General features: G+C 34.7%; 2 protein-coding genes across 5 annotated transcripts in view; one reads left to right on the plus strand and one right to left on the minus strand.

Moving 5' to 3' along the window:
* The window catches only part of LOC129790150 (schwannomin-interacting protein 1 homolog), a 34,490-nt gene that overhangs the window by 1,668 nt on the left and 7,452 nt on the right, over positions 1-25,370 (minus strand). The window contains exons 1-10 of one of the 4 annotated variants that reach the window (XM_055827495.1): positions 21,287-21,404; positions 20,963-21,169; positions 12,526-12,811; positions 11,563-11,719; positions 10,414-11,417; positions 5,519-5,936; positions 5,354-5,451; positions 3,252-3,378; positions 1,105-1,412; positions 710-984 (exon numbers count right to left, since the gene is read on the minus strand). In XM_055827495.1, coding sequence (XP_055683470.1) covers positions 710-984; positions 1,105-1,412; positions 3,252-3,378; positions 5,354-5,451; positions 5,519-5,936; positions 10,414-11,417; positions 11,563-11,719; positions 12,526-12,801 — 2,663 coding nt within the window. In that variant the 5' untranslated portion in view covers positions 12,802-12,811; positions 20,963-21,169; positions 21,287-21,404. Of the gene's footprint in view, positions 1-709; positions 985-1,104; positions 1,413-3,251; positions 3,382-5,353; positions 5,452-5,518; positions 5,937-10,413; positions 11,418-11,562; positions 11,720-12,525; positions 12,812-20,962; positions 21,170-21,286; positions 21,405-25,370 lie in introns of those variants that run through there. The other 3 variants (XM_055827493.1, XM_055827496.1, XM_055827494.1) reach the window with 3 other exon arrangements.
* On the plus strand, positions 22,710-24,333 carry LOC129790263 (BTB/POZ domain-containing protein 3-like). Its single transcript, XM_055827700.1, has 2 exons — positions 22,710-22,747; positions 22,810-24,333. The coding sequence occupies exon 2, from the start codon at positions 22,826-22,828 to the stop codon at positions 24,194-24,196; it is 1,371 nt and encodes a 456-aa protein (XP_055683675.1). The 5' UTR covers positions 22,710-22,747; positions 22,810-22,825; the 3' UTR covers positions 24,197-24,333.

The following is a 25,370-nucleotide window of genomic DNA, read 5'->3' on the forward strand; positions in this document are numbered from 1 at the left end:
TTTCAAAAGTAGGATTTTCAGCCTCAAGTTCGGTCAACTAACTTTTATTGAAAACCAATGATTCGGACAATTTAAGTCCATCCTCAGGGCCTACAACAATATTGGCTACAACAACGTTGGCTTTTAATAAAAGTTAGTTAACCGAGCTTGAGATCGAAAATCCGTCTTTTAAGAATCATCGCCTACGGTCGTCAATTTACTTGTTGCTATTCAGTTTATATGAAATTAGGAACTTTTTATGGCGTTTTTGTAAATTCAAAGTAAACAAAGAGAAAAAGTCAAGTCAATTTGAAATCTAGACAATTCCCAGAGAACTAGAACCCAGAGAACTAGAATTCTTTTTTTTCTATAGGATATCTCTTGCCCTACTACCTTTTGTTGGACTACATTGCCTCTATTTTAATTGAAAATATGATTTTTGAGCCTTTTCTGAATTATTCAATTTTTTTAATTTTTATGATAATCATTTATGCAATTTTAATCATAAAAAAATGAAGAATTATTTAAAACTTTAATAATAAAAAAAATCAAAAATTCTTCTATGAAACTGAATTAACAATATTCTCTTTGAATTGATTTTTAATCCTCAAAAGCTCATCAATATTTTATGCATGTGTTAAGTAAGTTGTCTTCTATTCTCTCAACCCAACTTGAAAGCTCAGCTTTAATAGTATTATCGATCGACAATGTATGTTGTATATGTACTCACAAATATCTTGTTAAATCCTCAATGTCCACAAGCATAGAATCCTGTCCCATATGAAGTTCATCACGCTCCATGAGATATTTCACGAGGGTCTCATTGAGAACTTCAATTTGATTATGCATCTCATTGACAATGACTTGCAGTTGAGCGATATTGAGATCCGTGAGGAAAAACCTCGAGAGACGCCTCTTCTCCGGTGGGAAATAAACCCCAACTTTGTCCAGAGATTTTCGTATCATATCCGTTATGGGTGATTGTCTCAATCGCTGTCTTTCGATCTGGAAAAACACACACAGAGTGAGAGGAGAAAGTTTTCCGTATTGTTAAGTTGTTTTTTCTCTCGCAAAAAACGACAAAGTTTTCCCATTGAATTTTGTATTTTGTTGCATTAGACATACCTCCATTTGCATATGGGCCATATCCTTGGCCTGAGCTAATGCCATCCTCGCCTCGATTTGCAATTGAGCCTGGCGTGTGAAGAAATTCGCTTTTTCGTCGTCTTCCTCGCATTGCGCCAGTGGAAGACTCAGTGGACGTGAAATTTTGGGCCTCACCATCTTCGGTGGGGACTTCTTCTTTACGGCATTCACCTTTGAATGACTCCCGTGGGAGAGTGCTGACAGCTTTGGGCATGTCTCACTATCTGAACTCAAGCTCTCATTGTCTGAAGCTGTTTCATTCATGAAGCATATTTGCAAATTCATCCCTGTGTGGTGAAAAGAAAATATTTTTTTACCCCATTAATTATGCAGATTTCATTTGGTCCCACCCTCTTAACCCGCCTCCCCCGTGCCAAACTCTAATATTTTTGTCGCACAAAATAAAATTCAAAAATTCAATTTAAAACCCCCCTAAATTAACACTTTGCAAAAACATCTTCATTATACTTCGACTCAAGTACGGTGCTTGTTTGCCCAGATGTTTTTCTCCTACGTGGAATATTGTGGTTTTAAAGAGACCAATTTACAATTTTATAAAATCGGCACAAATTCAATTATTCGCCTCGCTAAGGGAAGCTACTTTGGTCCCATAAAGAGGTTTAGAATTTCGCAGACTTGCTGTTAAAACTTTCCAACAATGGGTGTGTTTAGTATGGAATAAGATTAAAATTGCTATATAGAAAGGGAAAGAATATGAAACATACTTAAACCACAGAGTACAAGATATAGAATGTTTATGGTAAATGTTACGATTATGACATAACATTTTACCAACTTTACAAATGAATAAAAATTACATATATAACGTGATCATAAAAGGCATAAAAGAGAATTTTTATATTTGAAATCACATTGAAAATTAATTCTTTAAACTTTCAGACCTTTCTCAACAATTGCCTATTGAAAGAAAATTCCAATTAAATATAAGTATTTGTGTGCTAAAAATGGTTGTATGGGTTAATCTAAAGCTTCTAAATACAATTCCCGCAGAAAGTTTCCGGGTGAACAATAATTGTGAATTTCTTAAAGGCTCCAACAGATGGACGAGAAATTTCTCGTACGGTGCGGTGCGGCGAGAATTTCGTGGCCGATCGTCGCTTCGGATTGGCCGAAAAACGTTCTCGTACGGAGCGGTGAGAGTGTGTGAGCCATCTCTCGCTTCTGATTGGCCGAAAACCTCGCCGCACCGCACCGCACGAGAAATTTCTCGTCCATCTGTTGGAGCCTTAAGACTTATTTTAGGTGATTATATCTCCGGTTGTGATTAACCTATTATCAAAAATCCGCCAATTTCGTAAAGGTACATTTCTCACCTTCTCAAATCTGGTAGCTTTTTTTTAAATCGAACAAGACGTTACTTTTTGGCAACCATTTTAGTAAACTCATGCATAACATTTTTTTTTTCAAAAAGTTTTACAAAATTTTCAATGTTATCTCGTACATAACGTCCACTGATGCACCAATTTTAACGAACAGACTATAGTTTAAAAAAAATCAATACCCTTTCTTAATCTGATAAATTTTTAAAATCGGTTTAGTAGTTCGGTCGTAGCAGTCATTTTAGGGAACCAAATGAAAAATTGCTTTGGAAATTTGTTTTTCTTAATTGGTCTTGATTGTTCCTTCGAATGGTAAATTTTCCCATACAACAATGACTAAACAACTTTTATTTAAAAATCCAATATTTAAGCTCAATTGGCAATTTTTTGTAGTTAGTGCTTTTATGCAGTTTTATTGAAATTAATGGTAGAATGAGTGGGGGATACGGGTACTCATTTGGGTTGAGAAATCATTGACCTGATTGATTTTTAATTTAAAATAAGAATAATAATTATTTCTTTTTTATTTTTACAAAATTAAGAAGGTCTTTGATTTTGATTTTTATCTCAACGATTTATGGAAAGTACATTACTAGAATTTAGGCGGAGAATTGGATAATTATCTCCTTCTCTAATAAATTAATTAAGATAATCAAGAAAGCTCTTAAAACTTTAACATCCCGTTAAAAGCTCTTGGAGAGATTTTTCTAAATAAGTTTCTACAGCCTTGTCCCACATCTTTCTAAAATTGAGAAAATAAACAGGAAATCACAATCAGTTCCTCACCACTCTGCAATCTGGACTGAAGACTGGGTTTCCTTGTTGGTTTATCACCGTGGAGGGGTCTCGTGAGGTAATCATCCTCCGCATCCATTGCCAGTCTTCTTCGAATCTCCTCCCGATCATTCCGCTTCTGCTGAGAAGCACAAAACATATACATCCCGACAAGATTAGTATCACATCCACAATACGCCAGAAACATTATACAGAGACTTTTCTTGCTATGCTTTGGGAAAAAAAGAAAAACATACACTCGCCATAAACACCGACCGCACAGAGATACTATCCAGACTCTCATGATTATCGTATGTCAATGTGTACAGATCAAATACAAATAGACTATCCTTCTTGTACTCTCGCTTCGTTCCACTCCTACAATCACTTAAATTAATTTCTCCCACATTCATTTTCACTATCTGAATTTGATTTGAGCTCTACAGCAACAAAATAAAACTTCCTCCAAATACTTTCTGCGCCAACAACAAAACTTTTTCCAATGCTTTGTGCAATTTCACAAAATACAATTTTGTACCACACTGACGCGTTGGAATTGTGACTGCGTGTTCCTCATGGACGGAATTGAAATGCAAAGTGCTTTATGGTTCCGAAAGAGACTCTCAAGAGCGCCCCCAATACGTCTTCACCATTCACTTCAAGTGGTGGCAAATTTATTGTGTGCTATGTTGTGGAACAAATAAAATATACCCCGCCAAAAAAATATAAAAACACAAGAGAAAACTTAATAATTTCCACGAAGGTTGCCACTATTGGAGACCCTTCTCAATGTGAGAAGATTCTCCAATTATACCTTCTTGTCATTTCACCATTCTACTATACATAGCAAAAATATATAGGGCGGGAGGTAATATATTGTAGCGGAGGATTTGGAATAAATTTATTCAGCTATTGGAAGATCTTCGTTTTTTTTTCTTCTTTAAATATTAGTCAAACACCAGAGCCTAGAGAAGAACAACTAACACTGTCACTGTGGAAATACAATTAATGGAAGACGTGTTAAAAAAAAGTACCATGAATTGTGCAATAAATGCTGATGGAGTAGCTCCCATATAATGTTGATGGAGGGAAAATTTGTCACGGTTGATAACCCATGCGATTTACTCAAGGTTCGTCGTAGTTTTCTCTCTCTGTGGGGCTCTCAATTTGGCTTACAAAGACTGATTTTTGTTTAGTATGCAATTTATAGTGATGCGACAAAGTATCTCATGCGAGAGATTTAATTTAATAAATTACAACAACAAAAAGGAGTTTACTCACTATACCCATGGGGAAAACCCTATTCGTGGAAAATATTGGAATATGCATTATTCTTGTGGAGAATCAATAAACAATAATATATTACCAAAGGGATTTTCCATTTAAATTTGATGGGAAAATATTCGGCAAAGATTCGCTTTAAAATGTAGACAATGACGTCACCATTGATTTTCTTTTTCTATTTTTTTATTGCAAAGATTTCTTCTCAACATTTGTTGACGAAACACTTTCAGGAATTTTTCACGAAGTGTCTTAGGTACAATTACGTAATTACTACGGATATTTTTAACGTCAAAAAACTATTTCAGTTGTGACGTCATTGATTGCATTTTCAAATAAATGTCTGCTGATTGTTCCTATCCAATCTCGATGGAAAATCTAAAGTTTCTTTGGTAATTTCTTGTTCTTCTTGATTTTCTACGAATTTACGCGTATCCTGATTGTTTCCTAGAATGAGGGGTTTTCCAATAGAGGAACAGGTGAACACCTTCCTAAAATGCTTAAAATATTCATTTTCTGAGCCAAAATCGTTGAAATAATTATTTTAGCTTTCTACTTTTTTTTGGCAAAACTATCACGTGGTAAATAGTAAATTTAATAATTTTCCTTGTCATAAAAACTTTTCAGATTTAAAGGATATAAATTTAAAAGTTCCGAATATTTTCAACAAAAAAATCCCAAAATTCGCTTACTTAACTGCCCCTCAATTTCCACTTCTCTTTTCCGCGTTTAATTAGAAATCCCACTACACTGTCACTAATTAGAGGCTCAATTTTGTTGGATATTTAAAAGAAAGATGGGAGAGAGAAAAAAAAAACAGCAGCAATACTCACTCGTCTCTCCTCCTCCTTGGCTACCCTTAGATGATTTTCAATTGCCTCCAAGTCAATTTTCGGGAGTGCCGTCTCAATGTTGTAAATGTCGAAGGAAGCTAAAGTGGGTGGGAAATTTATCTCAATACTGTATGGTGGGGAAGTGTTATGAAATATTTATAGAACCTGATAAATCTTTGTTCTCCTTCTTCACGTTCGTCTCATCCATTTTTCTCCCACATTTCCCTGTGACACTCTTTGAGGCTTTCCTCTCCATGGTCAACTCTGCGGTGTCCTTTTTGCGGGGATTCACAACAGCTACGGTTGTGTCGTTGATTTTTTGTGCTGATATTTGGCGAATTTTGCGATCGTGCGAAGGTAACTTCCTGACTGTTGACACACTACTCACATTTTGTGTGGCATTCCAGGGTCTGCAGAACTCCACGGATGCTGTCGATTCGCAAATATCTGACTGCTTTGGCTTTACAATTGCCGTTGGGAGGAGTGATCGTGTTCGCGGTACTTCACTGCCTCGATCCAACTCCACGAGCGAACTACGCATCGTGATCTTCTCCTCAGCTGTCGACAGCTCAGCATCAGCGATCTTCGGGTGAAAATGTTCACGCACAGAATGAATATTTAGATAACATGGAATCTCAGAGTGGGATAGATCAGCCATTCACACACACACACACTTTTGCGCTTTCCTCCCGCAGCATAAGACGCGAAATTATTCTCATCTGTCACCAAAGCAACATTATCATCATTTGAGTATGCCTTCTGTCACATTTTGCCATTTACTCTGGAAAATTCTCTAATTGTTGCCCATTTAGTATCTCCCCGACCCATTCGTTCCCATTAGAGTATTTAATTTACTCAAATCAAAAACGCCCCCAGAGGGAGAATTATCATCTTTACCAATTTTCACCAGCTGCCACCAACGCTATGCGAACTCATCCAACATAAGCTCGGGTGTGTGTAAATGAGGAAAATTATGCACGATTTATAAATTCTCCCGCCTTGCTACTAAATCACTTTATCACGTCTCCCCCGGGCACCGTTTAATGATCTTTCACCACTCTCTAATAAGTTCACTGAATTTTTTCTTCCTTTATCACTGCCATTCTTCACTTTGCTATTGCCACTGAGTGGACAATAAAAGTCTGCTGTGTACCACAAAAATGAATTAGGGGCTCTGGATTTGGGGGTAATAATTAGGGGATGTTTAGGACTGTCTACACGTAAATAAAGTCGTTCTGTGATTTTATTTTTGGGAACTTCTTTTTTTTATGAGCAGCTTATCACCCATTACTCGTCACTAACATACTGACCAGTTTATTACTCAAAATTGTGTTTTTAAAGCAAAACATTTCGGGATACTTTCTATGAAAGTTATTACATATGAAAATTCATTTTATTTTGTAATTTGAATTGCACTCAAATGGAAAATTCAAAGGGGCCTTGAAGTTTTTAAATGTGTGTGCTGAAATGAAAAGTAACGCAAATATTGAAAGGAAAACCGTGATAGTTGGAAGAAGACATGACCCAACTTTGATGTAATATTTCCGGGATTTTTAATCATTTTCATCAGGCCTGGAAAAGTTTGGAAAATATTTTTGCAGGGACGTACATAGGGAGAGTGCGGAGAGTGTTTCCCAGAGCCAAACATATTAAAAATTGTGGTATACCAACTAATTATGAAGGAGATTTTCAAATGAATAAAAATGTCAAACGTAAGAAAAGTAGCGTCAAACTTTAAAACAATCATATAGCGTAAAAAAAAGAATAATCAGACGTTAAAATTTACGTCAAACGTAAGAAAAGTAGCGTCAGATGTTAAACTAAACGTCAAACTTAAGAAAATAAGTGTACCTATGCCTAAATGTCTAAACGTAAGAAAAAGTGCGTCAAACATTAAAATGAACGTCAAATGTTAGAAACGAAACGTCAAGCGTAAAAAGGAATGTCGGTTTCATTTAAAAAAAATTAATTAAAAAACTAATTAAGACGTATCACATAAAATTGTAAAATCCGCATTTAAAAAAAAATGAAATTAAATTTCACAGTCACAACATAAATTTCTCTTTGTACTCTTGAATCCTCTCACTACACTGTATTAGCATTTTTTTTTTGTAAATTTTACTTATTACACTGAAAAAACAGTTTGTGCTTCGACTGTCGGTTTTACTACTTTTCTAAGTACCAATTAAGTTGAAAAAGCACCACTTTATTTCTCAAATATCTATATAGAGGCGCTGCTGGTTATATTTTCACACAATATCGCTTTTTTTTCAAAAACCGATTATTCAACTGAAACTTCTTCTTCTTTTTTTTCTTAGTTTAAGTTATATTTGTTAAACAATAATACAAAATGTGTGGTGTTTTCCTGAAATTCGGCTCTTCCTGGGGATTAGGAACTTCAGTTTTTGCTTCTTCAGGGGTTGAGATGATTTTCCTCAATTTTCATGAGAAAAGAAAAAAAGAAGAAGATTTTATATCGATATTGAATATCGATATCGATAATATCTTAAAAATCAAAAAAAGGAAGAAGAAGAATATTGGTGCTTATCCAAGTACAAAATAAGTAGTAAAATGTCGAATTTGGTACTTGAAAAGTTAAAATTCTTTCAGTGTACATACGATGTGTGTTGAATGTTTAATATAAAAATTAATTTTCCACACAATAAATTGTGATATAGCCTATAATAAATGCACGAGTTGCAATTTTCCTCAAAACACGACCATTTTATTGTTACTCATCCCCCATCAATTTTCACTTGAGTATTTCCATGGGCAAAAAAAGGAGAAAAAAAAGAAGAGGAAATTGGGGTCACACGCATTTCACTATAAATAAACCCCCCCGGGCATGTTTGAGGAGAGAAAAAAATGGAAAATACAGAGAGTGGGAGGCAAATGCGTAAAGTGTGTGGGAGTTAATATTTTTTCAACTAACAATTCCATTTGTTGGATTTCATCGCACGAGGAAAATTTCCATGTAAAATGCCACTGGATTTTTCATTCCTTTTAATCACTATGAAAATTTACATGCTTCATGCGTGGGTGCCATGAGCAGGGGGGAATTGCTCTTGGGCTATGTGGATGGAAGGAAAAGAGTAAAGCCGATCAACTGGCGAAGCAATTAAATCCGATGATTCGTGAAATGACCTCATTCTCGCAATTGACTCACATAATTTCAATTAAAATACTTTTTGCTTCAGCGTATTCTTCAAGCTCACGGCGGGTTGTTTAAAAAGTTCGTTAACCTTGTTCGTTATTTAAAATCTTAAGGTTATGTTGATTGAAAGCTTAACACACTGACGACGGGTAAAATACTTCCCAAAGGTTTTTTACGCGACATGTAACAATTAGTCACTGGCGTCCAGAAATGTTACCCGGTGGGACCATAGTGTGCTTATGTTCTTCGCACGTTATCAGAAAATATTTATTTGAGAAGAATACTCACTTAAGTGAAACACAAATATTCTTTTAATATAAAATAATCGAAAACAAAACAATAAAAAAAGAATAATATTCATATTAAAATACAATTTAAATTTCAAAAATCTTTCTTTAAAATTTCACTATAACTGTTGTATGTTGAACATCAAATTCAAGCTCACAGAACAGTCAGAGGAATAGTTTAAATGGTATGATATTGGTGAAGAGCATTTTTTGGACATATTTGGCATTTTTTTCTCATTCCAACATAACCGCACTTTTATATTTACGTGGGAAAAAGTCAGATTTATGGGATAATTTCAGTGAAAATCTCTCAGACGAGTTTCCTTTTTGCTATTAAACATTACGTAGCATTTTTTTATCACAAAAATTAAATTGAGGTTATGTAAGAGGAAAATTTTCTTTTCGCAAAATATATAACCTAACTCACCTAAAGTTTTATGCAATGAAGATTTTCAGCTACAAAACACTTAAAATTAAATTTAAATGTAAATTTTCAGCTAGAACATTATTTTATAGCCTAAAGGGAAACTTCTGGAAGCTTTTCTTTGCTAATTTATTTCATAATTCTCACTTTTTTCGGGCACCATAATAAAAATTAGGTTATGTTGAAACGAGAAAATATACCAGATATGTCAAAAAAAATTGCTTCGCCATCCGTTCTGAACCATTTTGAGAATTTTCTAGCATTTACATTATTTTATATTAAAAATAAATGGTAATGATAACGTGAACGAGCAGGTTGATTTTTTTGTTCTAAAAATTCTGAAAACTTCATAATACATGTATTTAGCTAAAATCTTCTCTGTGACAGAGCAATTAAAGAAAACTAGAATATTCTAAATATCCTTCTACTTATTTCTTGTTTTCTTTTTAATTTTTGAAATTTTTTTTTCCCCTGACATGATATTTTTCATATTTTTTCTTTATAGGATAATAGTATCTAAAAGAATGTTCTATTCGTTCTATTGTCAATGTCAAGATTAATAGAATGGAATATTCTAGATTTCCATTTTCTTGTCACATCAATCTCAAATCATTTCAAATTGATTCCAAATCATGTCAGAAATTTAATAAATAATAAATTTATTAATCATATATGAACACCTCACGAGTCAGCTATCAAAATTGGCTGAAAAAATGTTGGAGAAGTTTTCCTACCGGGTAAATGTCAAACGCAAAAAGAGTGGCAAATTGTTACAGCGTACAGAATTGAGAACTGTCAGTGGACGCCGATGTGCGTCAAGCCGTCCAGGATGTGTTAAGAAAATGGTCTTAATGCTTAATTTCTGAATCTCAGATAAATAAAATGTTTTAAAGATTAAAAAGGGCATTAGTTTAGTTTTCTAAAGTTCTAGATTCAAGTGGAGCCGTCTGGTACTCATGCTTAAACCGCCTAAAGATTCCAGTGCTTTAACTTTATAAAACCCATCGTTCTTTTCAATTTTTAAAAAGTAAATACTTTTTATTAAATAAAAAATAATAAATTTAAATTTCAAATAAAACTTTCAACTTTCATCCACGCGTGTGTCGAACTTTTCAAACAACCCCCACCCACTCACGATGCCTACATATAGATCGCATAGACATGGGGGTAAGTGAAAGAGCTGAAATTCAATTACCTTGTTGTGAATCAATGTGGAGATATTTGAGCTGCTGGGTTGATTCTTTGCAGAGGGCTTGGTGTCTTGGGCTGAATTGTTGAAATTGCCATCGGATACGCCTCTGGTTGTGCCCTTCCTATATCCGGATACAATTAGTACAATTTCACGCTCAACTTCTTCCCCAAAATCCCCGACAATATCTACTGGCGATGCTCCCCACAGTGCCGATGTCATTTTCCTGACCTCATCCTCATCCTCCTCGTCAGGCATACGATTTACATGGTGCGCTCTTTTATCTGCTACTGCTGCTGCTTTTGGTTTCTGAGCCACGCTATCTGTCGGTGGAACGTTGGGCTTCTCACTTGTCTCGTCGATATGTTCTCCCTGCAGACTTTGCGAGTCAATTTCAATTTTATCCGCAATCCCCTCATCCCTTGGCTGTCGTTTGATCTCTCGACTCCCATCGATATTCCGCAGGAGGTCTGGCTGAAAATTGGCATGTGGTGATGTGTCCGATGGTGTGTCACTCATGCAAAACTTGTCCGCATCAGGAGTATCGTCACCCTTGAGTAGGATATCTGGTGTTGGCAAATCTCGCTTCCCCTTGACATCCTCCTTCATCCATTTGGCATCAACTGCTGCATTTGATATTTTCTCCTCGCACGCCACTAGTGCCAAATTCTTTTCCTCACAGAATATCTTACATTCTGACGTCTGCAGCAGATTTATATTCTTCTCAACATCATTGCCATTCTCTGATACAATATTGCTGTTTGTCGACGCAAAGTGATTGTTGTTGTTGAAATTGTTCGCAAAGTCAACACCACCGCCCAAGCTCAAATCATTGTCGCACTCCTCGGAAATTTCGCTATCATCCGACAAGTGTTCAAAATTGTAATTTGCAAAATGTTCCGAGAGAGTATGTGCCAAGTGCTGGAACCCCGGGTAGTTTGGATTGATAATCCCACGCGTGTAGTTTGGCTCCGGTGAGCTCATTGATGGTGTCGAAGAGAAATCATTGCCTGTGAAAACCGCAATGGGGATTGAAAGAACCATTTCCATCTATAAAACCCTCTTCAAATTTTCACACAACTCCCACAAATTGATTTTCCTCAAGAGCCCAAACACCCATCTATTTAATTTCTATCCCTCCGAAACATAACTCACCTCCATCGTCCATTAAACTGTCTGCTAAGCTAGATTCGGTAGAGCATGAAAATCGTGAGCTGCAATTTTCCTCAGAGTCGTCTTCCTCGTCAAGTGGATCCACCTTGTGCAATCCCAGTCTCAAGTAATTTATCTCACCTTCTCCGAGTGATTTCACCTGAAAATTGCAAAATTCATTTTATACGATAAAATCCTCAAGATTTAATAGTCACCTCTGGAGAGTGGGTGATAATTGGGTGCCCTAGCCATCGTACGGAGTCCAAAATGTAATTTTAATTTGAAACAGATTTGCAATTTCTCACATAAATTACACTTTAACACCATGAGCGGAACAGATAAAATATTTACAATTTCCTTTTTGAATGAAATTCTGCATAACTCGGTTCTCTTTAATATACGAAGCATATAGAGAAGAATATTTGATTTTGCTTTCATTGGATTTATCTCTTCAAAGGGGGAATAGTGAAATCTGATACGATTGATGTTTGCCTTTGAAACACTATATTCAATCGTATTTACTTTAAAATTATTAAATGTAAATATTTTCAAGAATTTCTGTTTTTGCATAACACTTCATTTTCTTTAATTGAAAATATTGATCTGCTGTGCAAACAAGTAAGAAAATAAATTTTCCTAGTTTAGGTATTTGATAAAGAAAATGATTAAGATGTAAAAAATCTTTTCTTTAAACTTTATGTACATCTGGATTTACTCATTCTTACTATTGTAGCATAAAAACAGAGCATAAAACTTATTCATTTTCTCAAAACTTTAATAAATTAACGTAAATTAAAAGAGTTTTACAGATCCTCACGCGAAATTTCAAGAATTTTTGTTTAGAACTGACTTTTCAAGACATTTGCCAAAAATTGAAAAATGTCTTTAAATATTTGCAAATAATTTAACAATTGCCCAGTTTTCCCCTGAAATTGTGGAAATGTCTTAAAATTTAGAAAATCTTACCTGTGAGGGATGATGGATCTTTTGGCTTGTATCCACAGAGATGACTCTCACATTGTCATTTATTTCCCTTTGATTGCAGAGAAGGGTTGCTGCTCCAGCCAATAAATTGTCAGTGAATGCATTCAAATTGGCAGAGCTATTTCCTCTGTTCTCAATTAGGTGTTGTGATGTGAAGAATGCTGATTGATTGCCTCTCTCCTCAATTAATTTCTCCACAAAATTATTGTTATTGTTACTGCATGAGTGACTCACTTCAACAGGTTGATTGTACCGCATTTTCAATTATCTGCGGAAAAATTGTGAAAAGAAAATTCACTTTAAATAACGTTATAAAAAATCTTCATAAGTGTTACGTAAGAGTTTTGTTTGAATGTCATTTTAGCTCTCTTTTAGCTGCTGTTTATATAAACATAACGTAGATGTATGTGTATATTTTATAGAGTTTTCCACAAACTGTGAGAGAAATTCTTTGTTTATTCTAAGCTCTATCGCAGAGGTCATCGCTATAACCACTCGAGACACTTAAATTGAAATAAAAATAACAAGAGGGAAATTCATTTTTCACACCATGTTTGAAAAAAAAAACAACTTAATATAGAGAAGTGAATTGAAAATAGGAAGGAAATTTGATATTTTTCTTTAAGATGGGAAAATTTCCATGGTGTAGGCGGTGACACCCAAGAGTGGTACAAAAAAATATTGAGAAGGAAGCCCTTGAAAAGTTGTACACACCCTCTATACACAAAATAGATACGGAAACACAAAGTTCTCGTTCTATTTGCAAGTCTCAAAAATTCTTCACCCTTGGCTTCACAAACATCGATTCATCATCATTTAACTTCCGTCTACTAATCTCATGATGGCATGAAAATATATAATTTTCCAACATAGATATTTGCATGCAAACATTGAGTGATGAAAGTAGCATTTATCTCAATTCCTTCAACCACAGTGACACACCCTCAATCAACCAATTTTCATCTTCAACCCCAAAAGAACATTTCATTTCCATTCGTCAGTGGTATCTTAATCCTATATATTTTATGCTATGAATATGTATATATGTATGTATATTTGTAATTTTGAATTTTGACGAGAAATCTATAATGTAGATATCAAATATTTCATTTTAGGTTCAATTTTCCCAAAGACATTAAGGGCAAGAAAGGGGCGTAAAAAGGGACTAATTGTGTCAATTCATTTATATTTTATTTTGAATAAAATTATGCTTGCTCTCGCAATCAAATTAAACATTAATATACGGATCAATATTTATGGAAACCTTAGGATTTATTGAGCGAGTTTTGGATTTATATTAAATCAATCAAATTCAAATTTATTTTCTTCTTGTTAATAAATGGACAATAATTAAAAAAAAAAGAATTGTGTGTTTATTAAATAAAATATCCTGAAAATAAGGATATAGCATTATCCCAGATTTCTGTTAATTTGCATACTGGCTAGACTAGGGGATAGATAGTTAAATATTGACGCAGACTTTAATTATTATGTGTTAACCACATATAAATGTACATATCCTGTAGTGTGGATACTAATCAGTTGAATTAAACTAATTCTGTGGTTTCTGTGGTAGAAACTCATCAAAAAATCTGCTAATCCTCCCACATTCAATTTCAAGAATGTTAAAAAAAAAACAATTTAAAAACTTTTTGCGTTGGTGGATTCATTAAATGAAACAGAATAAGTAGGAAAATGAAAGTTTTCCCCGTTTTTCCTGCGATAAAACTCTATATAGGAGAAATTATACATTCAATTCTCACAGAAGAAAAAAAACTTTTATCAATTTAGTTTGCAAATTGCCATGATCATTAGAGGAATATAATATGGTGTATCACAGATAAAACGCTTGAACTTTCAACTGTGCATTGCATGATGATATTCGCCTCCAGGGAGACTTGAGAGTTGTGGAAAATAAAATGAAATAAGGTGGAAATTTTGTCCGTGAAGGTGTTGTGTGAAATGTTTGTAATAAATAAGACACGGAAATTCGAGACAATAGCAGGGAGAATTTTATCTCTTTGGGCTTTCACATTTTTAAACATTCTAAGAAGGATTCTTTTAACCTGCGGGGTCATACACAGTGGTGGTGGTGAAAATTGTGCGGGTTTTGTGGTTATTTTTTTTGCGAAAAAAAGGGATGAGCATTGCGGCTGTTATATGGATATTTTATGAAGTGACGAATGTCAGGATATGGCCTCGCATCCTTCCTCACTGTCACATCAGGTGACAGACGTTGATAAAGAATATAAATTAATGCTATTGTAAAAGGATGAGGAAGTACCATGCCCTTTACACCCGCGTATCCATCATATGCGCAATAAATTACATCGAGTCTCTCGGCGGATGGGGGCGCTACAAAGTGAGCCAACCAAATCTCCCGTTCACTTGTGTGAAAAGTTCACGAAAAAGTGGAATTCCCATGTGAAAATATGATGATGAAGGAAAATAAAATTCAAAAAATAAAATATTGTTCTCCAGAGACATGGCGGCACAAGTGCACAGGAAATAAACTCCGAAGGCAATTTTATATATCCCAAGAAAAAAGTCAGCATAATAAAAAATTTACAAATGAACTTCCTATATACATTCGGCAACCTCCACGAGGGTGTACAGAGAAAAAAAAAACAAAAAAAAAGTTGGGAACAGGTGAAATTTTCATAATAAGTCTGCTAAAGAGATGCAAGAGGGTAAATGAGCATAGAGATTTTGAAATGGAGGAGACAATGGAGCGAAACTTGTAGCATCTGGAGGAGAATAATAAATTAACGTGCCAAAATATCTTCGCTGCTCCATAGAATACAGACGATTCTGTGAGAGTCGCATTTTTTTTCCACTGTGAGGCAGTGGAACAATACACCCCTGGCACACTTCCCATTCATAGGGATGAATCAGAAGGAATATATTTACCCCTCAATGAATTTCATTACAAATGACAGGGCAGAGAGACAGGACTCTATTAAGGATGTTCTCATTTCTTTAATCCCAAATCTTATATAGATAAATTTATTCTTTAAGCATCCGTGAGATGATGAGTTTTTCAAAGTACATACAGTAGTATATACCTTCCTCCTATGAATTTTGTATTTTAAGATTGATATTTGAGCTGCTAAATTTTTCATGGTGCAGAAAATGAAATAAAAAACACTTGTTGTCTCATGGGAGGTGGGAGAGTGTTTGAGTAGAAATTGTGGGACGTAGAGAAATTGAGCTTCATGGTGAGTGAATATCAAAAAAACTTTAAGAGTTTCGCGAAATTCTTGGAAAAAAATGTAATTTCACAATTTTAAATTACCTCTTCATTTAAACATGATATTTAAATATTTTCCCTTTAAACTTATAATTATGAATTTGCACATGACGGGAAAACGTAATCAAGGAGTTGAAATAATATATACACATATTTCAAACGATATTCTAGGTATCCTTGTGGAAAAGAAAATTTACTGAGATTCCATTATAATGAACTAAATTTTTAATTAAGGTTTGTTCAATAATTATTAATAAAACTTTATAGAAATTATAATAAAAGCAAGCTACAAGTTTGAATAGAAGTCTTTTTTGCAAGTTTAGCTTTAAAGCTTTTCAATTTCAAAGAATAAGAAGACGTTTTTAACATCCTAAGATCCAATTTCAAATTCAAATGATGAAGACTCAATAAAAATTGGTTAAAAATGGAATTTCTATACAGAAAAGATCTAATGCAATAAAGAACAAACATTCAATATGAATTTGCAAATAGAAAAATTTTATTATAGATTCGATTTCTCTTTCTCTTGATATTATTCTTCTGAAACTGAAGCACCCATCCCATTTCGAGCGAAGATTTCTTTATTAGATCGCCTCTTCTTCCTCCACAATGAATTGATCCCATTATACGTAACTTATTCTCACCCACAAATTCATTTTCACCCTGACAATGTCCTCAACTCCCACCAGCACACAGTCCCGTCTCCCAGCTACATATACATTGTATTCTATATAGCAAAAGCGAAGCTAAAGTTAGGAGAGAAAAAAAAGAATGCTAAACTATCAATATCTACTTTTGCCTTCCTTTTAGGGAGCATTATATTGAGAGTGTGTTTTTCCCAATTTGATATGTCTGTTGCCTCCAAAAAGTAAGTTGTAAGAGAGGAAATGAAAGGAAAAGTCTCAATCCTACCCAATTTTATTGTATTTGTATATATGTTGCAGATTGGTTGGAACCTTCTTTTATTATTAAACACACTTTCATGTTCGAGATCCACCCCCAACCTCCCACTTTCTACTCTCTCCCACCCAATGGATGCCGTTTCTCATGAACATTTTTGCCTATATAGCACCCATTTATGTCTTAAAGGATAATGCTGCTCTGCAAATACCCCCAGTTAAAGTGTGTAGAAGGAAAAGAGAGAGAAAAAAAACACAATGAAGAAGGAAAATATTATAAATAAAACAGAGAACAAGAAGCAAACACCAAAAGTATCTTTTCCCACCCACGCTTTTTTGAATTTTTTTTCTTGCTCAAGAGGGGGTATATGCTGAGGGGCACCCCCTGAAGGAAAATTTATATGCTTATCTTAAAGAGTTTGATTTAATAATTGTGTGGCAAACACTTTTCAAAGATTAAGTAAATTACGGCAATTTGCCAAAAAGTACCCCACCTCGACCTACTTAAAAACACATTACACACCGTGAATAGCAAAAGGGGTTCATTTTTGTGATCATATTATCGGTTTGAGCAACACCCTCATGCTATGTTGTTGGGGGCAGGGTGTGTGGGGTGAATTTTCCGAGTATCCCGGGTGTTGTGCTTCCATGCTCTTAAATTGTTATACAATTATGGGGAGGTTTTATATCCCCTCTTTCACGGTGAAAATCAACTTTTTGGGGCATGCTCGGGGCTATGTTCGAGGGAGTCTGTATACGTAGATAGGTACCTTACGTAAAAAGCGAAGTGAACATTACACATATTATTATTGCTACCCGTCGCACGCGTGTTGCAATGTTCTACCCATCTCAACCCACACTCCATGTCTCCCAACTTTCCATCCTTTGGGAAAGTCACCTCATTTTATTGACATGACACGAGAAAACCCAGTTCCCCAGAGGAAATTCTCCCATCCACACACAGCTCAGAACCATTTATTTAATATCATCCGGTGAGTGAGACAAAGTCACATATTCAGAAAAGCACCAACATCAGTTCGATTAATGGAGCTGTATGGTTTACCAATTCACCCTCCTACATCACTCCACTTCCGTTCCACATCGTCCCTTCCAAGTACTCAGCAGACCTACATACATATACTATACATGCCTCTCTTCTTCCCAAGATTCTCTTGGTCAAGCAGTTCCAAGAGCATTTCAGCAAGCACAAAGCAATTTTGTGGCGCACGAAGAATTCTCTTTGAGATGGGAATTTGTGAAATTTTCCGAAAGTTTTGCAAAGAAAAAAGATTCAACCCAGATTTTCCTTTTGAACTATATTAAGTGTACTTGCCAAATTTTCTTTGTTGATTTTGATTGCATAAAAATGTCAGAAATAGTTTTCATTTTTGCAAAAATCGAATTAATTCGGTTAAAGGAAGCAGGAGCGTAGCCAGGAAGAATGTTAGAGTGTCTAAATATCCTTAAAAAGTTTAAAAAATTCAAGTTTCTCTGTAGGAGATTCAAAGATTTTTTTCATGCCAAAAATTACATTGAATTAATTTTGAATTTTTTTATAAACATTAAAGCAAAAGTACAACTATTACTAAAGGAAACGTCAAGCGTTATAAGATATGTCAAACGTAAGGAACGCAGGCTAAATGTTAGAAAACATTTGAAATTATAAAAAAAAGTTCATCATTAGAAAAGAAGATCTCGTGGTAAAATAAACTTCAAACGTTAGAAGATAAATGTCAAATGTTGAAACAATTGTTATGTGTTAAAAAACAATTTTCAAACGTTAGAACAAAGATGTCAAATATTTATAAATAAATGTCATTTAGTTTTTTAAACCATTCTTAAAGTCTTAATTTGAAAAAAATTAAAAACTTTCCTTAAAAAAAATTCTGGCTATTCTGAAGGAAGGAGGATTTTTAGAACATTTTCTTTCAAATTTTTAAAGCTTGAATATTGTTTTTTCTGGACAATTTCAAAGTCAAACTTTACAATATTCTATGCAGAATCACATCTAAAATTAAATGAAACAAATACATTAAAATGCCAGTTTTGTATGACTTTCACGACTAAAATAATATACATTTCAGAAGAAGAGAATTTTTCAACCCTAATCTTTTCTCCTTGGTAGGATACATCTTTTATGTGGCACAGTCTCAAAGAAGGAAATGGGGTTTTGTACAACGCCGAAAAGCCGAGTCTGTGTGTTTGTGCATTAAATGGATATTAATGGTTGTTATTTCCGTCGAGAGATGATTTTTTTGTCCCTCCAGGATTTGCAGAGTGTATAGAGAGACCCAGAGAACCCCACGCAATTCTACGGTTGGCCACAGAAAGTGTGACAGAATCAATAAAAATGCCATGATGGTATTTGTGGATTAAACTTATTATATAGCATTGACCCTCAGTCGCCTTTATGACCTCAAGCAATTTCCTGCTTGTTTAATGGGTACAAGCGGTGTATGTGAGAGGAGCTCCAGTAAGTCTCAATGAGTGACAGCCGGATTGCTTTTGGGGGGAAGGGAGATGAGGAGTAATTGGATACAATATGATAGTTATGTAGTCTCGAGAAAAGCTTTCTCGAGACAGTGTTATATCGATTTATGAAAATCCATGCAATATATTCAATTCCTTTCACCATTTTCAGGCGTAGAATTTAATAAACATGGCATTCATTCTATACAACGTGATGTTAAGAATTGCCATTCTTCCCATTTATTCTCCTTCGTCCTGCTTTTCATGTTGCAACTATTAATAATAATACCTACTATGTAGGTATCGTGAGATACATAATTGATAAGATTATTGAAAATACATGCAACTGTTCCCAGAGAAAATAGTAGGAATTGCAATATTGCAAGTGATTTAATTAACTCAGTCATGCAAGACTATCGTGGATGTTTTTTTAGAGTTTTTTCTGATTCAAACTTCTGAGTCTTTTTTCCATCGTTTTTCCCATTTATTCCTCATTTTATGCACATATTTGTGATTTATCATTTTAAACAACTTGTACATTTTAACATTTCATTAATTAGGCAGTGTTGTTGGTGAGGAAATTACCTTGTTTGAGATTTAAGCCAGAATGTGTGGTACATTTAGGTCAAAATTTAAATAAGGGAGATTGGGAAGGATTGTGTTTGTTCCATATGGAATTTTGCATTATATTTCAGGGCAGAAAGCCAACAAAATTTATTCCATTGACCTACTCCACCCCCACCTCATCATATAACACATTTTATGTGATTTATTCACTTAAAGTTGTTTTTAATTTAAAAATTATTAAGCAAAATTGTTGGTCTGTCATTTAACATTCCAGTGATGTTTTATTTAACTCTTCATTTTATTATTACACAAAAAAATAATTATCTTAATGTAAAAATAACAATAATTTGTACAAGAATATTAGTAGGTAATGTTTATTTTCTAAAACAAGACCATTGCTACATAGGTATAATGTAACATCCCTTAAAACATACACAAACTTTTTTCTATTTTAAGTTCCACAGCAATTACCGGGCACTTTTTCTCTCATGCTCGCTAAATGTTGCATGAATGTAGCTGTTGTGCCCTTTTGTTTATGAGTTATGTCCCTCTCGACAGGGTGAATTTCATGAGAAATTTCCGTGAGCATTAATAATGACCACGTCTCATGTGGCTCTTACAAATTCTCGCCCTACACAGTGTGAAACAATGCTGAAATTTAATTAATATGAAATAACTCAGCCGTGTGCCCGCTTCAGTTCCAATATTAATCAGGGAGCTTTTTTTTGAAGTATCATTGAGCGCTATCACGCGCTATTATTCCACACAAATTTTATACACGACAAAATATATGTTTTTCGGAGATTGTGAATGTACATATATATTTATACTATATTTGTGTCATTTTATCCACACGGCATACTCTATAAATTTCATTTTCGATCGATGGAAAATTGTACACAGCATATGTGATGTATACAATGTTTAAGGGTGGGTGGGATTGATTGAACTCTTCTGGTACGGAGAGTGCGGTGTGGGTGAATTCAGTGGAATTTTAATATTAAACAATATAAATCGTCGCGGTATACTATCTGCAATATGAAGGGGAGAGAGGGTAGATAAAAAGAGCTTTTTGGGGGACTCTTTGGGGAAGGACATTGCGGAATATTTAATGAGGGATGATATAAAAGGGGTGCTAAACAGCAAAGGGAAATGAATTCTTCCTTATTATGGTGGGACACACAGAGGGAGGCAGCTAGAAAAGCTCAACGTGCTTTTTTTGTGTGAGACTCACCCCCAAAATGGCCATGATTACTTCCTGAATGTGGTCTGGAAGTGAAGGCAAATTTAAATCCACGACTTTTCTCCGTTTCTGCACCTTCATGAAAATTTCACCACACAAATTTATCCGTAATTCTTTCCGTCACACAGCAACAAAACCACCGAGAGAAACCGATTTACGGCTTCTGTGTATTCGCCCTAATCCCCCCTTCGAAAATGCCTATAAATAAATTAAAACACGAAACACCGAAAGAGATTAAGGGAAAGTGACAAAAATGGCTTAAAAAGGGTTGTGATGGTGAACAAGTTTTTTTTCTTTCTTTTGCAATATATGTACCTCTCTGACGCGACGAGAGAACCCACAGAAGAGAAACTATGTATGGAGTGCTTTTTATGTGGCGAAAGTGTGGGAAAAAAAGACAACTTGCGAGCACTTTGAGAGCTTTCACTGAACTGAAAACCCCTCTTGGATGAATTTGATTTTCGTCCTCGAGGAAAATTTTTGCTGCACAGCACTCAATTCTCTCTCTCGGCTGTGCTCATGCTCTCTGGCACATGTGCGTGTTTTCTTTTTGTCGGGAAAACTCCATGGGAAATAGAGAAATACGATGAAATTCAATGGATGTGTGTGAGAGGGATGAAATACCACTTTACCATTGAGTGGAAATCTGAGTGTATGACGATAAAACACGCTAGTTTTCATCCCAACAAATACCAACGAACATTCTTCTCATGGTGAGCTTTTTCCCTTCCATTGACTTTTCCTCATGGCTTTCGCCGTCACTCCCGCTGAACGGAAGTTCACGGAAAAATCATTCTCGTTTTTTTTTTCGTTCATCTTTGTCTGGCAGATAACACTGCAAACGATGGAGCGTGAAATTTACCTCAATCAGTGACGCAACATTTTACGCTCCTTGACTGACAAATAATAAAATAATCCCCCTCCACCACCCAAATACCCTTCTTTTGCATTATTCACTCCCCAATTTTCAACGCCTATGTGTGTACCAAGGAGTGAAAAAGGACACAAGATGCCCTAGAATGTATAGGATTCAATGGATTGTAAAATTCTTGAGAAGCATAGAACGTGAGGATGAACGAAGGACCAATGGAAAAATTACTCAATTTCCATCAAGAAGAAAATCACGATAGCAACTCAATTTTCTCATTGAAAGCCCTTTAGATGTGTGACACAAAATTTCTCATAATAGAGATATTTCAAACAGAGGAAAGTTCTCCGAGGTAGCTATGCATATAAAAATTTTCTCCTTCTTTCGGGTGGAAAAACTATATATACATTGTACATGAAAAAGTTGTATGTCTTTGCTACAGAAATACTGTCTTGGATACAAGATGGAGTGACGAAGAAAAGCTCCAAATGAACACAAAATGTTCTTTCCTTTTGCTTCTTATAGCTATGTTCAATAACGTCTTGTGGTGGGTATATTTAAATTTTTGTTGAATTTTATGTTTTATTAAAAAAGAAAACTTAATTATGTTGGAAACAAACCTTGAAATTAGACAAAATTGAGGAAAAATCTTACAAAAAATTCTAAAAATTCTTTACTTAAATTCCTAACCGTTTAATTTAAATCGATAAAATATTTTATGACGTAAAAGATCATTACGCTTTCATATGGGGCTTAAAGAATGACTGATAAATTGAGCCAATTGCTTGTCTCTTATCAACTTTATCAATTGGAATAAAAAGTTCCTTATCAGTTCAATATTGACCCACGAAGTGAACGAAAAGTTGTACTTAACTTCAGTTTCTCAGTGGATATTTGTGAGCAAAGAGGTATTTTTCGGAGAAATTATTATTATTAAAAAAATCATAAATCATAAAATTTAAACTTTCAGAATTTTGTGAACCTTCATGATGGCCAGTGGTGGTGAGAATATCTTAAAAACCCGCGAGAAGTGGAGTGAAAAATTCGGGAAAATCGACGATCGGTTTTCAAGCTTCTACAACGAGAGCATTCTTTCTGATGTAACTTTCATCATTGGACCTGACAAAGAAATTGCGCAAGCACACAAATTCGTATTAATTGCCTGCAGCTGGGAATTCTTCATCGTGTTATCGCTCTTGAAATTGGACGATAAAAAGCTAAGAATTCCGGATATCAGCTACGACGCTTTTATATGTTTCCTCGAATTCTGCTACAAAGGTAAAGTGGATCTTAAAACAAAAGATGTGTGGAGTGTCTTAAAGCTAGCTTATCGATTCGATGTGAAGCAATTAATTGAAACTTGTGAGGACTTTTTAATCAAAAACCTCAACGTCAGCACATGCATTGAACTTTACACTAAAGACATATTTTTGCCTGATGAATCAGAATTAAGGAAGAAAATTTTTGAGAAAATTGAAACAGATTTTGTAGCAATAACAAGTAACGAGAATTCTCTGAAGTCTTTTCTTGATCTTCCCGCACAAAAATTATACAACGTTGCAAGATCGGAAAATTTAAGGTGCGATGAAATGGATGTATTTAGAAGCCTAATGAAATGGGCAGAGCATGCGTGCAGTCAGATAAGAATGCGGTGTTATCCCAAAAATCTTCGGAAAATGTTGGGGAATATTTTCCACGAAATTCGATTCCCAACTATGAAAATGGAACAAATATTTGAAGTTCAAGCTTATTATCCGGAGCTTTTGTCATATTCAGAGATTTCTGCAATTGCCAAAGTTATTTTAAAAAAGAAAAAACTTTGCCACGGATTTAAGTACACCTCTAGAAAAGGTTATCGACTGATAGATTCAATTGAAAATACCACGAACACACTAACAATTAATGAGAGTGCTCCAATCGCTGATAAAATATTTTATGTAAATTGTTTCGAAAAAGGTCCTCAGTATTCAAATTTGGTTTCTAAACAGTTATCAGTTACATTCATGTCTAAGCTACCAAGGAAAATTGTTGGATTTTGTTACTATGCATTCGAAACAAGACCTCCTAAATTGCAATACTGCAGCCTAAACCAAAAAAGTCTGATTGATTGGACCGTAACGAAAATGGAGATGATACAATACAATATTTCAGGCCTTCCTACAGTACATTGCTATAAAGTATATTTCCAAGACAAACAAGATATAATTCCTAATCAATGGCATGATTTGTACTGCATATTTGAGTATGATATTCCAATACTAACACTTCAGTCCAGCTTTAAATTTTATGACGAATTCAGGAAAATACATTTAAAAATAAATCAATATAACATTATACCTATATTAATATTTGAATAAATATTATAGAAATGTGATGATGTAATGTATCTAAAAAATTTTTTTTAGTATTTTTGTACTTAAGAAAAGTATTTCACTGTGCCCGAAGATTATGAACCATATTACTATCTTTTTTTTTTCTTTGGGTTTCCGGTCGTCGCCAGGGGTAGAGATTCTCGTCCAAATGAAAGACGTACTTCCCAAAGCTTTCAACCCCTATCCGGGCCTTCTTCAGTGACCCCCATAGAATCAAAGATCTCCCTCGCGATGTTCTATAGTAATGTAAAAGTCAGTGACGTTAGACGTGTCCAAAGAATCTGTTACGAGTAAGAATTATTGTTATATAAAATTGTTTGAATGTTAATTGTTAAATAAAGAAATTCACCCACTTCCAGCCACTGAAGAAGGCCCGGATAGGGGTTGAAAGCTTTGGGAAGTACGTCTTTCATTTGGACGAGAATCTCTACCCCTGGCGACGACCGGAAACCCAAAGAAAATTACCTCACGCCAGGTTCAAACACATATTACTATCTTTTAACACATGAGTTAAGAGAGTTAAGAAATCGATACATAAAGTTTTATTGTCCTACTGAATATGTTAGAAAATTCTATCTATTAACCCCCCTCCTTCACGCCCCTAAATGTCCCCTAAAATGAAAATTCGTTCACGAATGATCGGATACTTGGGTTAACTTTAGATGAATAAACTGGCTTTTTAAAAACAAATAAATTAAAAAATATCTCAATAAAAAATTCTTTAAAAATATTGTCTTATACGTGTTACTTTACCTATTTAATTTTTAGATATGAATCGCTGAAATTGGAGTCTTTCTGTCAAATTTTCTACCAAATTGTCATGTGTCCAATTTCCCCCTGAACCACCATCATTATCATGAGTTCCACAATGAAGAAAAAAATGCGTGCTTTGGAAAGATAATGTCCCAAATCGTTAAGTGCCATTAGCATTATAGAATCCATCAATCTCAGTCTGATTTTCCTCTCACATGAGGCAAAAATCCGAAAAATCGTAGCAGAAGTGACATGAAAATTAAAGCATGAAAATCTTATCGTGCGGAAGAATGATTTTCAATGGCTTTTATTGTGTTTCTTTTAGAACTTCAACACCAGAGCCTCGTGCCGGGCCAAAAATAAGCTCAACAGATTTCAAGTTAGGCAAAGTTGAGGGGCACAATTT

The sequence above is a fragment of the Lutzomyia longipalpis genome, chromosome 2, assembly GCF_024334085.1.
Source record: "Lutzomyia longipalpis isolate SR_M1_2022 chromosome 2, ASM2433408v1".
NCBI classification, from domain to species: Eukaryota; Metazoa; Arthropoda; class Insecta; order Diptera; family Psychodidae; genus Lutzomyia; species Lutzomyia longipalpis.